General features: G+C 49.1%; 1 protein-coding gene and 1 long non-coding RNA gene across 2 annotated transcripts in view; both read left to right on the top strand.

The window, feature by feature from the left end:
- Positions 1–15,278, top strand: part of LOC148219437 (branched-chain alpha-ketoacid dehydrogenase kinase-like) — a 17,319-nt gene extending 2,041 nt beyond the window's left edge. The window contains exons 2-9 of the mRNA XM_088157598.1: positions 497–605; positions 2,719–2,838; positions 3,553–3,651; positions 7,282–7,355; positions 9,259–9,387; positions 10,946–11,035; positions 13,823–13,978; positions 15,126–15,278. Of these exons, the coding sequence (XP_088013724.1) occupies positions 497–605; positions 2,719–2,838; positions 3,553–3,651; positions 7,282–7,355; positions 9,259–9,387; positions 10,946–11,035; positions 13,823–13,978; positions 15,126–15,270 (922 nt within the window). The 3' untranslated portion in view covers positions 15,271–15,278. The remainder of the gene's footprint in view (positions 1–496; positions 606–2,718; positions 2,839–3,552; positions 3,652–7,281; positions 7,356–9,258; positions 9,388–10,945; positions 11,036–13,822; positions 13,979–15,125) is intronic.
- A 64-nt stretch (positions 15,279–15,342) lies between these two features.
- LOC148219436 (uncharacterized) lies at positions 15,343–16,299 on the top strand. Its single transcript, XR_015799787.1, has 2 exons — positions 15,343–15,739; positions 15,813–16,299. It is a non-coding gene; the product is annotated as an uncharacterized LOC148219436 (long non-coding RNA).
- Positions 16,300–16,589: the final 290 nt, after the last annotated feature.

The following is a 16,589-nucleotide window of genomic DNA, read 5'->3' as shown; positions in this document are numbered from 1 at the left end:
TAAATCCCAAAAATCCCCATCCCAAAATTCCTCAAAATCCCAAATTCCCAATCCCCAAATGGCAAAAATCCAGAAATTCCCAATCCCAAAAATCCCAATCCTAAAAATCCCAAAATTCCAAAAATCCCAAAATCCCAAAAATCCAAATTCCCCAAATCCCAAAAATCCAGAAATTCCAAAAATCCCAATCCCAAAATTCAAAAAATTCCCAAATTCCCAATCCTGAAAATCCCAAAACTCCCAAAAATCCAAATCCCAAAAATGCAGAAATTCCCAAAAATCCCAATCCCAAAATTCCCAAAAATCCAAATCCCAAAATCCAGACATTCCCAAAATCCCAAAAATCCCAAAAATCTGAAAATTTAAAAAAAATCCCAGAATTTCCCAAAATCCTGAAATTCTAAAAATCCCAAAATTCAAAAAAATCCCAAAATTCCAAAGAAATCCCCAAAATTCCCAAAATCCTCAAAATGTCCCAAATCCCAAAATTTCCCAGGAATTCCCAAAAATCCCAAAAATTTCCCCAAAATCCCCAAATTTGTTTTTCCCTCCCCCAGCACGAGCTGTACATCCGAGCCTTCCAGAAACTGAGCGACTTCCCCCCGGTGAGTCACACCTGGGCACACCTGGGCACACCTGGGCACACCTGGGATACACCTGGGATACACCTGGGGATACCTGAATACACCTGGGCACACCTGGGCACACCTGGGATACACCTGGGGACACCTGGGATACACCTGAGACACACCTGGGCACACCTGGGACACACCTGGATACACCTGGGCACACCTGGGCACACCTGGATACACCTGGGCACACCTGGATACACCTGGGATACACCTGGGATACACCTGGGATACACCTGGGCACACCTGGGCACACCTGGGGACACCTGGGATACACCTGGGCACACCTGGATACACCTGGGATACACCTGGGGACACCTGGGCACAGCTGGATACACCTGGGGACACCTGGGATACACCTGAGATACACCTGGGATACACCTGGGCACACCTGGGATACACCTGAGCACGCCTGGGCACACCTGGATACAGCTGAGGATAACTGGGGACACACCTGGGGACACCTGGATACACCTGGGTACACCTGAGACACACCTGGGTACACCTGGGGATACCTGAGATACACCTGGGCACACCTGGGGATACCTGGGGACACCTGGGATACACCTGGGCACACCTGGACACACCTGGGAACATCTGGGACACACCTGGGGATACCTGGGATACACCTGGGACACACCTGGGGACACCTGGATACACCTGGGATACACCTGGGGATACCTGGGATACACCTGAGCACACCTGAGATACACCTGGGATATAGCTGGGGATACCTGAGGCACACCTGGGCACAGCTGGATACACCTGGGATACACCTGGGAACACCTGGGGATACCTGAGACACACCTGGGATACACCTGGGGACACCTGGGGCACACCTGGGATACACCTGGGGATACCTGGGCACATCTGGGACACACCTGGATACACCTGGGATTCACCTGGGGACACCTGGGATACACCTGAGACACACCTGGGCACACCTGGGGATACCTGGGCACACCTGGATACACCTGGGGATACCTGGGGCACACCTGGGGATACCCGAGACACACCTGGATACACCTGGGATACACCGGGGCACACCTGAGACACACCTGGGTACACCTGGGCACACCTGAGATACACCTGGGACACACCTGGATACACCTGGGTACACCTGGGATACCCCTGAGCACACCTGGGGATACCTGAGACACACCTGGGCACACCTGGATGCACCTGAGACATACCTGAGACACACCTGCATACACCTGGGATACACCTGGACGCACCTGGGCACACCTGGACACACCTGGGTACACCTGAGATACAGCTGGACACACCTGGATACACCTGATACACACCTGGGAACACCTGGGGACAGCTGTGTCAATTGTCCCTGTCTTACCTGTACCTGTGTCATCTGTCTGTGTCTTATTTGTCTCACCTGTTCATAGCTCACCTGTCCTTGTTTCACCTGTGTCACCTGTGTCACCTGTGTCACCTGTCAGATCCAGGTGTGCTCTGACGAGTCTCAGTACTGTGTGTGCCTGTCTCACCTGTCTCACCTGTCTCACCTGTGTCCCCTGTCTTACCTGTCTCACCTGTCTTACCTGTCAGATCCAGGTGTACCTGTGTCACCTGTCTCACCTGTCTCACCTGTGTCACCTGTCAGATCCAGGTGCGCTCTGACGAGTCTCAGTACTGTGTGTGCCTGTCTCACCTGTCTCACCTGTGTCACCTGTCTCACCTGTCTCACCTGTGTCCCCTGTCTCACCTGTCTCACCTGTCTCACTTGTGTCACCTGTCTCACCTGTCTCACCTGTCTCACCTGTGTCACCTGTCTCACCTGTGTCCCCTGTCTCACCTGTGTCACCTGTCAGATCCAGGTGCGCTCTGACGAGTCTCAGTACTGTGTGTGCCTGTCTCACCTGTGTCACCTGTCTCACCTGTCTCACCTGTGTCCCCTGTCTCACCTGTCTCACCTGTCTCACCTGTCTTACCTGTCAGATCCAGGTGCGCTCTGACGAGTCTCAGTACTGTGTGTGCCTGTGTCCCCTGTCTCACCTGTCTCACCTGTCTCACCTGTGTCCCCTGTCTCACCTGTCTCACCTGTCTCACCTGTCTCACCTGTGTCACCTGTCAGATCCAGGTGCGCTCTGACGAGTCTCAGTACTGCGCGTTGCTGCGGCAGCTCCTGGAGGATCACAAGGACGTGGTGACGCTGCTGGCAGAGGGGCTGAGGGAGTGCAGGAGACACATCCAGGTAACCTCACCTGAGACAGGTAAACACACCTGGGACAGGTAAACACACCTGGGTTACACCTGGGACAGGTAAACACACCTGGGACAGGTAAACACACCTGGGTTACACACACACCTGATGGCGGAGGGGCTGAGGGAGTGCAGGAGACACATCCAGGTAACCTCACCTGGGACAGGTAAATACAGGTAACACACCTGGGACACACCTGGGATACACCTGAGACAGGTAAACACACCTGGGTTACACACACACCTGCTGGCAGAGGGGCTGAGGGAGTGCAGGAGACACATCCAGGTAACCTCACCTGGGACAGGTAAACACACCTGGGGCAGGTAAACACACCTGGGATACACCTGGGACAGGTAACCTCACCTGGGACAGGCAAACTTACCTGAGACAGGTAAAACACCTGGGATACACCTGGGACAGGTAAACACACCTGGGTTACACCTGAGACAGGTAACCTCACCTGGGACAGGTAAACACACCTGGGATACACCTGGGAATGTCCTGATTGAGCCACACCCACTCACCTGTCTCTCACCTGTCTCACCTGTCTCTCACCTGTCTCACCTGTCTCACCTGTGTCTCACCTGTTTCTCACCTGTGTCTCACCTGTCTCTCACCTGTGTCTCACCTGTTTCTCACCTGTCTCACCTGTCTCACCTGTCTCACCTGTGTCTCACCTGTCTCTCACCTGTCTCACCTGGCCAGGACGAGCGGCTCCTGCGGCCGTTCCTGGACAAGACTCTGACGTCACGCCTGGGCATGAGGATGCTGGCGGCGCATCACCTGGCGCTGCACGAGGACAAGGTGAGCTCACCTGGGCAGGTGTGACCCCATAGACCCCTATGGCACACCTGGGCACACCTGGGCACACCTGGGCACAGGTGTGACCCCATAGATCCCTTATGGCTCACCTGGGCACAGGTGTGACCCCATAGATCCCCTATGGCTCACCTGGACAGGTGTGACCCCATAGATCCCTTATGGCTCACCTGGGCACACCTGGGCACAGGTGTGACCCCATAGATCCCCTATGGCTCACCTGGGCACAGGTGTGACCCCATAGACCCCTATAGCTCACCTGGGCACAGGTGTGACCCCATAGACCCCTATAGCTCACCTGGGCACAGGTGTGACCCCATAGACCCCTATAGCTCACCTGGGCACAGGTGTGACCCCATAGATCCCCTATGGCTCACCTGGGCACAGGTGTGACCCCATAGATCCCCTATGGCTCACCTGGGCACAGGTGTGACCCCATAGATCCCCTATGGCTCACCTGGGCACAGGTGTGACCCCATAGATCCCCTATGGCTCACCTGGGCACAGGTGTGACCCCATAGATCCCCTATGGCTCACCTGGACAGGTGTGACCCCATAGATCCCCTATGGCTCACCTGGGCACAGGTGTGACCCCATAGATCCCTTATGGCTCACCTGGGCACAGGTGTGACCCCATAGATCCCCTATAGCTCACCTGGACAGGTGTGACCCCATAGACCCCTATGGCTCACCTGGGCACAGGTGTGACCCCATAGATCCCCTATGGCACACCTGGGCACACCTGGGCACACCTGGGCACACCTGGGCACAGGTGTGACCCCATAGATCCCCTATGGCTCACCTGGGCACAGGTGTGACCCCATAGACCCTTATGGCTCACCTGGGCACAGGTGTGACCCCATAGATCCCCTATGGCTCACCTGGGCACAGGTGTGACCCCATAGATCCCCAATTTTTCCCCATTTTTCTGTCATTTATTCCCAATTTTCCCCCCCAATTTTTTCCCATTTTTTTCTCATTTATTTTCCATTTTTTCCCAATTTTTCCCATTTTTTCCCATTTTTTCACCAATTTTCCCCAATTTTTTCCCATTTTTTCCCAATTTTTCCCCAATTTTCCCAATTTTTCCCTCATTTTCCCCCATTTTTCTCCTTTTTTCCCGATTTTTTTTCCAATTTTTCCCCAATTATTTTCCCAATTTTTCCCTCATTTTTCCCCTTTTTCCCCATTTATTCCCATTTTTTTCCTCATTTTTCCCCCATTTCTCCCCATTTTTTTACTCCTTTTTTCCCCATTTATTTTCCCCATTTTCCCCATTTATTTTCCCCATTTTCCCCATTTATTTTCCCCATTTTCCCCATTTATTTTCCCATTTTTCCCATTTTTTTCTCATTTTTCCCATTTATTTTTTCTCATTTTTTCCCCATTTTTTCCCTAATTTTTTCCCAATTTTTTCCTATTTTTTCATTTTTTTTTCTTATTTTTCCCCCGCTTTTCCGTTTATTTTCCCCATTTATCCCATTTATTTTTCCCATTTTTCCCATTTATTTTTTCCCATTTATTTTTCCCATTTTTTTTCTCATTTTCCCCATTTATTTTCCCCATTTTTCCCATTTATTTTTCCCATTTATTTTCCCCATTTTTCCCATTTTTTTCCCTTTTTTTTTCTCATTTTCCCGTTTATTTTCCCCATTTATCCCATTTATTTTTCCATTTTTCCCATTTATTTTTTCCCATTTATTTTTCCCATTTTTTTTCTCATTTTCCCCATTTATTTTCCCATTTTTTCCCACTTTTCCCATTTTTTTCCCCATTTTTCCCTTTTTTTTTCCCATTTTCCCCATTTTTTTTCTCATTTTCCCCATTTATTTTCCCCATTTTTCCCATTTTTTTCCCATTTTTTTCCCCATTTTTCCCATTTATTTTTTCCCATTTTTTCCATTTTTTTTTCTCACTTTTCCCATTTATTTTTTCCCATTTTTCCCATTTTTTTTTCTCATTTTTCCCATTTTTTTCCCATTTTTCCCATTTTTTCCCCACTTTTCCCATTTATTTTTCCCTTTTTTTTTCTCATTTTTCCCCTTTTTTCCCCCACTTTTCCCATTTATTTTCCCCACTTTTCCCATTTATTTTCCCATTTATTTTCCCCATTTTTTCCATTTTTTTCCCATTTTTTTTTCTCATTTTTCCTGTTTCTTTTCCCCATTTTCCCCATTTATTTTTTCCCATTTTTCCCATTTTTTTTCTCACTTTTCCCATTTATTTTTCCCATTTTTCCCATTTATTTTTCCCATTTTTCCCCCATTTATTCCCATTTATTTTCCCCATTTTTTCCATTTTTTCCTCATTTTTTTCCCCATTTTCCCCCATTTCTCCCCATTTTTTTACTCCTTTTTTCCCATTTTTCCCATTTATTTTCCCCATTTTCCCATTTTTTTCCTCATTTTTCCCCTTTTTCCCCATTTTTTCACTAATTTTTTCCCAATTTTTTCCCTAATTTTTTCCCAATTTTTCCCTATTTTTTTTCCTTTTTTTTCTTATTTTTCCCCCACTTTTCCCATTTATTTTCCCCATTTTTCCCATTTTTTTCCCATTTTTTCCAATTTTTCCCCCACTTTTCCCATTTATTTTTCCCATTTTTTTCTCATTTTTCCCTTTTTTTTTCTCATTTTTCCCATTTTTTCCCATTTTTTCACCAATTTTTTCCCATTTTTCCCTATTTTTTTTCCTTTTTTTTTCTTATTTTTCCCCCCTTTTCCCATTTATTTTTCCCATTTATTTTCCCATTTTTCCCATTTTTTTCCCATTTTTTTTTCTCATTTTCCCGTTTATTTTCCCCATTTTTCCCATTTATTTTTCCCATTTTTCCCATTTATTTTTTCCCATTTATTTTTCCCATTTTTTTCTCATTTTCCCCATTTATTTTCCCATTTTTCCCATTTTTTTCCCACTTTTCCCATTTATTTTTCCCATTTTTTTCTCATGTTTCCCATTTTTTTTCCTCACTTTTCCCCTTTTTTCCCCATTTTTTTCACCAATTTTTTCCCAATTTTTTCCCTAATTTTTTCCCATTTTTTCCCTATTTTTTTTCCTTTTTTTTTCTTATTTTTCCCCCACTTTTCCCATTTATTTTCCCCATTTTTCCCCATTTTTCCCATTTATTTTTTCTCATTTTTCCCATTTATTTTCCTTATTTTTCCCATTTATTTTCCCCATTTTCCCCATTTATTTTTTCCCATTTTTCCCATTTTTTTTCTCACTTTTCCCATTTATTTTCCCCATTTTTCCCATTTATTTTTCCCATTTTTTCCCCATTTTCCCCATTTATTTTTTCCCATTTTTCCCATTTTTTTTCTCACTTTTTCCATTTATTTTTCCCATTTTTCCCATTTTTTTCCCCATTTTCCCCATTTTTTTCCCCATTTTTCCCATTTATTTCTCTCATTTTCCCCATTTATTTTCCCCATTTTTCCCATTTTTTTCCCATTTTTTTCCCCATTTTTCCCATTTATTTTTTCCCATTTTCCCCATTTTTTTTCTCATTTTTCCCATTTATTTTCCCCATTTATTTTTCCCCCATTTTTCCCATTTTCCCCATTTTTCCCCATTTTTCCCATTATTTCCTCATTTTTCCCGTTTTTTCCCCAATTCCAGCCGGATTTCGTCGGCATCATCTGCACCCGCCTGTCCCCCAAGAAACTCATCGAGAAATGGGTGGACTTCGCCAGGTGAGGCCTGAGACACACCTGGGGACACCTGGGGACACCTGAGATACACCTGGGGACACCTGGGGACACCTGAGATACACCTGGGGACACCTGGACACACCTGGGCACAGCTGGGGATACCTGGGGATACCTGGATACACCTGGGATACACCTGGGGATACCTGGGGACACCTGGATACACCTGGGGACACCTGAGATACACCTGGGCACACCTGGGGACACCTGGGGACACCTGAGATACACCTGGGGACACCTGGGGACACCTGAGACACACCTGAGACACACCTGGATACACCTGGGGACACCTGGGATACACCTGGGCACACCTGGGGACACCTGAGACACACCTGGGGATACCTGGATACACCTGGGATACACCTGGGGACACCTGGGGATACCTGGGGATACATGAGACACACCTGGGGACAGCTGGGATACACCTGGGGACACCAGGGGACACCTGGACACACCTGGGATACACCTGAGACACACCTGAGACACATCTGAGATACACCTGAGACACACCTGAGATAGACCTGGGGACACCTGGGATACACCTGAGACACACCTGAGATACACCTGGGGACACCTGGGATACACCTGGGGACACCTGGACACACCTGGGATACACCTGAGACACACCTGGATACACCTGGGGACACCTGAGACACACCTGGGGATACCTGGGGACACCTGAGGACACCTGAGACACACCTGGGATACACCTGGGGATACCTGGGGACACCTGGATACACCTGGGATACACCTGGGGATACCTGGGGATACATGAGACACACCTGGGGACACCTGGATACACCTGGGGACACACCTGGACACACCTGAGACACACCTGGGGACACCTGAGATACACCTGGACACACCTGAGATACACCTGGGGTACACCTGGGGACATCTGGGATACACCTGGACACACCTGAGATACACCTGGGGTACACCTGAGACACACCTGGGCACACCTGAGATACACCTGGGATACACCTGAGATACACCTGGGGACACCTGAGACACACCTGGGAACACCTGGGGATACCTGAGATACACCTGGGATACACCTGGGCACACCAGGGGACACCTGGGGGACAGCTGGGATACACCTGGACACACCTGGGGACACCTGGGCACACCTGAGATAGACCTGGGATGCACCTGGGGACACCTGAGGTACACCTGGGATACACCTGGGCACAGCTGGGATACACCTGGGCACAGCTGGGATACACCTGGGGACACGTGGACACACCTGGGATACACCTGGGGACAGCTAAGGACACCTGGGATACACCTGAGACACACCCGGGACACACCTGGGGGGAACACAGGGAACAGCAGGTGACTGTGGCTGCCAGGTGAGATCACACAGGTGACTGAGGTGACTGAGGTGACTCAGGTGAGGGTGATGACGTCACTCAGGTGCGTCTCACCTGTCGCAGGCGTCTGTGCGAGCACCAATGCGGGAACGCCCCCCGTTTGAATTGGGTGACACCGAGTGACAGGGGGTGACAATGGGAGACACAGGTGACTGGGGGTGACACAGGTGAGCGTGATGACGTCACTCAGGTGCGTCTCACCTGTCGCAGGCGTCTGTGCGAGCACCAATACGGGAACGCCCCCCGTTTGAATTGGGTGACACCGAGTGACAGGAGGTGACAATGGGAGACAGGACAGGTGACACAGGTGACTGGGGGTGACTCAGGTGACACCGATGACGTCACTCAGGTGCGTCTCACCTGTCGCAGGCGTCTGTGCGAGCACCAATACGGGAACGCCCCCCGCGTTCGCATCAATGGTCACGTGACAGGGGGCGCCAATGGGTGACACAGGTGACTGGGGGTGACACAGGTGACACCGATGACGTCACTCAGGTGCGTCTCACCTGTCGCAGGCGTCTGTGCGAGCACCAATACGGGAACGCCCCCCGCGTTCGCATCAATGGTCACGTGGCCGCGCGTTTCCCTTTCATTCCCCTCCCCCTCGATTACGTCCTGCCCGAGCTGCTCAAAAACGCCATGAGGTGAGAGAGGGGGGGATTTGGGGGAAAATTTGGGGGGTTTTGGGAAAATTTGGGGGTTTTGGGGATTTTTGGGGGGTTTTGGGATTTTTGGGGGATTTTTTGGGATTTTTGGGAGGGATTTTTGGGGGTTTTTGGGGGATTTTTGGGGAGTTCGAGGGGGGATTTTGAGAAATTTGGGGAGGATTTTTGGGGGGATTTTGGGGTGGATTTGGGGGGTTTGGGATTTTTGGGGGTTTTTGGGATTTTTGGGGATTTTTTGGGATTTTTAGGAGTGATTTTTGGGGGGATTTTGGGGGTTTTTGGGGATTTTTGGGGAGTTCGAGGGGGGATTTTGGGGATTTTTGGGGAGGATTTTTGGGGGATTTTGGGGTGGATTTGGGGATTTTGGGGGAATTTTGGGGGATTTGGGGATTTTTGGGGGGGATTTTTGGGGGGATTTTGGGGGTTTTGGGGGATTTTTGGGGAGTTCGAGGGGGGATTTTGGGAATTTTTGGGGAGGATTTTTGGGGGATTTTGGGGTGGATTTGGGGATTTTGGGGGGGTTTTGGGGTGGATTTTGGGATTTTTGGGGGGTTTTGGGATTTTTGGGGATTTTTGGGAGGGATTTTTGGGGGGATTTTGGGGGTTTTGGGGCATTTTTGGGGAGTTTGAGGGGGGATTTTGGGATTTTTGGGGAGGATTTTGGGGGGATTTTGGGGTGGATTTGGGGATTTGGGGAGAATTTGGGGATTTTGGGATTTTTGGGGGGATTTTGGGGGTTTGGGGGCATTTTTGGGGAGTTTGAGGGGGGATTTTGGGATTTTTGGGGAGGATTTGGGGGGATTTTGGGGGGATTTTGGGGTGGATTTGGGGATTTTGGGGGGTTTGGGGGGATTTGGGGATTTTTGGGGGGTTGGGGATTTTTGGGAGGGATTTTTGGGGGGATTTTGGGGATTTTGGGGCATTTTTGGGGAGTTCGAGGGGGGATTTTGGAATTTTTGGGGAGGATTTTTGGGGGATTTTGGGAGGATTTTGGGGTGGATTTGGGGATTTTGGGGGGTTTGGGGGGATTTGGGGATTTTTGGGGGGTTTGGGGATTTTTGGGGATTTTTTGGGGGGTTTTTGGGGGATTTTTGGGGGTTTTGGGGCATTTTTGGGGAGTTCGAGGGGGGATTTTGGGAAATTTGGGGAGGATTTTTGGGGGTTTTGGGAGGATTTTTGGGGGGATTTTTGGGGATTTTGGGGGGTTTGGGGGGATTTTGGGAATTTTTGGGGGGATTTTTGGGGGGAATTTGGGGATTTTTTTGGGGACATTTTGGGGGAAATTTGGGGGTTTTTGGGGGATTTTGGGAGATTTTTGATGGGAATTTTGGGATTTTTTTGGGTGGAATTTTGGGGCGTTTTGAGGTGATTTTGGGGGATTTTTTGGGGGGAATTTTGGGGCATTTTGAGGTGATTTTGGGGGATTTTTGGGGGGGAATTTTGTGCGAATTTTGGACATTTCGGGGTCAGGGATTTGAGGTGACCCCCCCCCCCCCCCCCTTGGGTGACATTTGGTGACAATTTTTGGGGTGTCCAGGGCCACCATGGAGTCACACCTGGACACGCCCTACAACGTCCCCGACATCGTGGTGACGATCGCCAACAACGACATCGACCTCGTCATCAGGTACAGGGGGGGGGACAAATGTCCCCAAAATGTCACCAAATGTCACCTGATGGCACCTGGTGGCACCTGAATGGCACAAAAATGTCACCTGAATGGCACCTAATGGCACCTAAATGGCACCTGAATGTCCCCAAATGGCACCCAAGTGTCATCAAATGGCCCCAAATGTCCTCAAATGGCACCTAATGGCACCTGAATGGCACCTAATGGCACCCAAGTGTCATCAAATGGCCCCAAATGTCACCAAATGGCACAAAAATGGCACCTAATGGCACCTAAATGGCACCTAAATGTCACCTAATGGCACCTAATGTCACCTGAATGGCACCTAATGGCACCTGATGGCACCTGAATGTCACTGAGTGCCACCTAAATGTCCCCAAATGGCAACCAAGTGTCATCAAATGGCCCCAAAATGGCACCAAATGGCACCTGAATGGCCCCAAATGTCCCCAAATGTCCTCAATGTCACCAATGGCTCCAAAGTCCCCAAATGTCCTTAATGTCCTCAATGTCACCAATGGCTTCAATGTCACCAATGTCCTCAATGTCCCCAATGTCCCCAACACCCTCAAAGTCCCCAAATGTTCTCAATGTCTCCAATGTCCCCAAATGTCCTTAATGTCCTCAATGTCCTCAATGTCACCAATGGCTTCAATGTCCCCAATGTCCCCAATGTCCTCAATGTCCCCAATGTCCCCAGTGTCTCCAATGTCCTCAGTGTCCCCAACACCCTCAAAGTCCCCAATGTCACCAACACCCCCAAATGTCCCCAATCCCCTGGATGTCCCCAACGTGTCTGATGTCCCCAACTGTCCCCAACTGTCCCCCCAGGATCTCGGACCGGGGTGGTGGCATCCCCCACGATCTCCTGGACAAGGTGACCGAGTACCATTGATGTCACCAACACCCCCCAATGTCCCCAATGACCCCAAATGTCCTCAATGTTCTCAATGTCCCCAATGGCTCCAATGACCCCAATGTCTCCAAATGTCCCCAATGTGCTCAATGTCCCCAATGTCCCCAAATGTCCTTAATGTCCTCAATGGCTCCAATGACCCCAATGTCACCAAATGTCCCCAATGTCCCCAATGTCCCCAAATGTCCTTAATGTCCTCAATGTCACCAATGGCTTCAATGTTCCCAAATGTCCTCAATGTCCTCAATGTAACCAATGTCCCCAATGTCCCCAATGTCCCCAATGGCTCCAAAGTCCCCAAATGTCCTTAATGTCCTCAATGTCACCAATGGCTTCAATGTCCCCAAATGTCCCCAGTGTCCCCAATGACCCCAATGTCCCCAAATGTCCCCAGTGTCCTCAATGTCCTCAATGTCCCCAATCATCTGGATGTCCCCAACACCCTCAGTGTCTCCAATGTCCCAAATACCCCAAATACCTTCGATGTCCCCCAAATGTCCCCAACACCCTCAATGTCCCCAATCCTTTGGATGTCCCCAAATGTCCCCAACGTGTCTGATGTCCCCAACTGTCCCCCCAGGATCTCGGACCGGGGTGGTGGCATCCCCCACGATCTCCTGGACAAGGTGACCGAGTACCATTGATGTCACCAACAGCCCCAAATGTCCCCAAATGTCCCCAAATGTCCCCAATGACCCCAAATGTCCTCAATGTCACCAATGTCCCCAATGGCTCCAAAGTCCCCAAATGTCCTTAATGTCCTCAATGTCACCAATGTCACCAAATGTCCTCAATGTTCTCAATGTCCCCAATGTCCCCAAATGTCCTTAATGTCCTCAATGTCCCCAATGTCCCCAATGTCCCTGATGTCCCCAAATGTCCTCAATGTCCTCAATGTCTCCAATGTCCCCAATGTCCTCAATGTCCCCAATGCTCTGGACGTCCCCAAATGTCTCCAATGTCCCCAGTGTCTCCAATACCCCAAATACCCCAAATACCTTCAACATCCCCCAAATGTCCCCAACACCCCCAAATGTCCCCAATCCCCTGGATGTCCCCAAATGTCCCTGAATGTCCCCAACTGTCCCCCCCAGGATCTCGGACCGGGGTGGTGGCATCCCCCACGATCTCCTGGACAAGGTGACCGAGTACCATTGATGTCACCAACAGCCCCAAATGTCCCCAATGACCCCAATGTCACCAATGGCTGCAATGTCACCAATGTCCTCAATGTCCCCAATGTCCTCAATGTCCTCAGTGTCCCCAATGTCCTCAATGTCCCCAACACCCTCAAAGTCCCCAAATGTTCTCAATGTCCCCAAATGTCCCCAAATGTTCTCAATGTCCCCTAATGTCCTTAATGTCCTCAATGTCACCAATGGCTTCAATGTCCCCAATGTCCCCAATGTCCTCAATGTCTCCAATGTCCCCAATGTCACCAATGGCTCCAATGTCCCCAAATGTCCCCAATACCCTCAAAGTCCCCAAATGTTCTCAATGTCTCCAATGTCCCCAAATGTCCTTAATGTCCTCAATGTCACCAATGGCTTCAATGTCCCCAAATGTCCCCGATGTCCTCAATGTCCCCAATGTCCCCAATGTCTCCAATGTCCTCAGTGTCCCCAGTGTCCTCAATGTCCTCAATGTCCCCAATGTCTTCAATGTCCCCAATGTCTCCAATGTCTCTAATGTCCCCAAATGTCCCCAATGTCCCCAACACCCTCAAAGTCCCCAAATGTTCTCAATGTCTCCAATGTCTCCAATACCCCAAATACCCCAAATACCTTCGATGTCCCCCAAATGTCCCCAACACCCTCAATGTCCCCAATGTGTCTGATGTCCCCAAATGTCCCCAACTGTCCCCCCAGGATCTCGGACCGGGGTGGTGGCATCCCCCACGATCTCCTGGACAAGGTGACCGAGTACCATTTCAGCACGGCCGAGGCGAGCGCTCAGGACCCGCGCCTGGGGGGTCCCTTCCGTTCCCTCATGGACGCCAGCGGCCAGGCCGGGCCCATGCACGGGTCAGGGACCCCCTCCCCAAAAAAAAAATTAAATTTGGGGTGGGGGAGACGGGGGGGACACAGCCAGGAAATGTTGGGGAGGAGGCGCCGGAAGTTGGGGGAAAATTTGGGAATTTTTCCGGGAAAGTTTGGGACGTCGCCAGGGTTGGGTTTGGGGTTTTTTAGGAAAATTTTTGGGGATTTTTTTGGGGGGATTTTGGGGGGTTTGAGGGACCCCTGAGACCCCTCCCCAAATTTGGGACAGACCCCAAAATTTGGGGACACACTCCCAAAAATTTGGGGACACGGTTCTGAAAATTTGGGAATTTTCCGGGAAAGTTTGGAACGTCGCCAGGGTTGGGTTTGGGGGTTTTTTGGGAAAAATTTTGGGGGGGGATTTGGGGGGTTTGAGGGGGGATTTGGGGGGTTTGAGGGACCCCTGAGACCCCTCCCCAAATTGGGGACAGACCCCAAAATTTGGGGAAAAATCCCCAAAAAATTTGGGGACAAAACCCCCAAAATTTGGGACATTCCCAGGGTTGGGTTTGGGGTTTTTGGGAAAAATTTTGGGGGATTTTTTTGGGGGGATTTTTGGGGGGTTTGAGGGACCCCTGAGACCCCTCCCCAAATTGGGAGAGCCCCCCAAAATTTGGGGACAAAACCCCCAAAAATTTGGGGAAAAATCCCAAAAAATTTGGGAACAAAACCCCCAAAATTTGGGAAATCCCCAGGGTTGGGTTTGGGGTTTTTTAGGAAAAATTTTGGGGTTTTTTTGGGGGGGGGAATTTTGGGGTTTTTGGTGAAAATTTGGGATATTTTTATGGGGATTTTTGGGATATTTTGGGAGAAATTTGGGAATTTTTTGGTGTCCCTCAGGTTTTGGGATAAATTTTGGGATTTTTGATGGGATTTGAATTTTTTAATTGGGACTTTGATAATTTGATTTGGGATAATTTTATGGGATTTTTAGGATATTTTGGGTGACAAATTTGGAAATTTTTGGTGCCCCTCAGTTTCGATTTTGGGATAAATTTTGGAATTTTGGGGTTTTTGATGGGATTTGAATTTTTCAACGGCGATTTCGATAATTTAATTTAGGATAATTTTTTTTTTTTTTTGAGCTACAAAACCAGAATTTTTTTTATTTTTTCCCCTCAAATCCCACCAGGTTTGGCTTCGGGCTGCCGACGTCCCGCGCCTACGCCGAGTACCTGGGCGGGTCCCTGGTGCTGCAGTCGCTCCAGGGCGTCGGCACCGACGTTTACCTGAGGCTGCGGCACATCGACGGCAAAGCCGAGAGCTTCCGCATCTGAGGGGGGGGGGGAGGGGCTGGGGGGGGGTGGGGGGAGGGGTCAAAGACAAACCCGACCCCTCCCCCCCCCCCCCCCCCCCCGGTGATGGACGTTGGCGAACCCCTCCCCCCCCACACGCAAAGTTGGGGTCGGGTCACCGGGAAGCGAGAGCTCGGAATTTGGGAGTTTCGGCGTCGAGGTTCTCCGGTCGAGAGGTCAAAGTCGGGGTTTGGTCGTGGAGGATCTTCCAGAGTTGGGTTTTGGTCATGAAAGGTCATGGAGGATCTTCAAAAATCGGGTTTTGGGTCATTGAAATCATGGAGAAAGCCCAAAAGTTGGGTTTTGAGGTCAATAAAAACTCAAAAGTTGAGTTTTGGGTCATTGAAATCATGGAGAAAGCCCAAAAGTTGGGTTTTGAGGTCAATAAAGTCATGGAGGATCTTCCAAAGTTGGGTTTTGAGATCAATGAACTCTCAAAAGTTGGGTTTTGGTCATCGAGGGTCTCGGAGGATCATCCAAAATTGGGTTTTGAGGTCAATAAAAACTCAAAACTTGGGTTTGAGGTCATCAAGGGTCATGGAGGATCTTCCAAAGTTGGGTTTTGGGTCATTAAAACCATGGAGAAAGCCCAAAAGTTGGGTTTTGAGGTCAATAAAGTCATGGAGGATCTTCCAAACTTGGGTTTTGGTCAATGAAAACTCAAAAGTTGAGGTTTGGTCATTAAAGTCATGGAGACCCTTCCAAAGTTGGGGTCGGGTCACCGGGAAGCGAGAGCTCGGAATTTGGGAGTTTCGGCGTCGAGGTTCTCCGGTCGAGAGGTCAAAGTCGGGGTTTGGTCGTGGAGGATCTTCCAGAGTTGGGTTTTGAGGTCATTGAAATCATGGAGAAAGCCCAAAAGTTGGGTTTTGAGGTCAATAAAAACTCAAAAGTTGGGTTTTGGGTCAATAAAGTCATGGAGGATCTTCCAAAGTTGGGCTTTGGTCATCAAGTGTCTTGGAGGATCTTCCAAAGTTGGGTTTTGGTCAATAAAATCATGGAGAACACCCAAAAGTTGGGTTTTGAGGTCAATAAAGTCATGGAGGATCTTCCAAAGTTGGGTTTTGAAATAAATAAAAACTCAAAAGTTGGGTTTTGGGTCAATAAAGTCATGGAGGATCTTCCAAAGTTGGGTTTTGGTCATGGAGGATCTTCCAAAGTTGGGTTTTGGTCATCGAGGGTCATGGAGGATCTTCCAAAGTTGGGATTTGAGGTCAATAAAAACTCAAAAGTTGGGTTTTGAGGTCATTGGAAACTCAAAAGTTGGGTTTTGTGTCATTAAAATCATGGAGAACCTTCCAAAG

The sequence above is a fragment of the Sturnus vulgaris genome, unplaced genomic scaffold (assembly GCF_052056855.1).
Source record: "Sturnus vulgaris isolate bStuVul1 unplaced genomic scaffold, bStuVul1.hap1 Scaffold_1139, whole genome shotgun sequence".
NCBI classification, from domain to species: Eukaryota; Metazoa; Chordata; class Aves; order Passeriformes; family Sturnidae; genus Sturnus; species Sturnus vulgaris.
The sequence above is the reverse complement of the archived record's forward strand: the minus strand, read 5'-3'. Positions and strand labels throughout refer to the sequence as shown.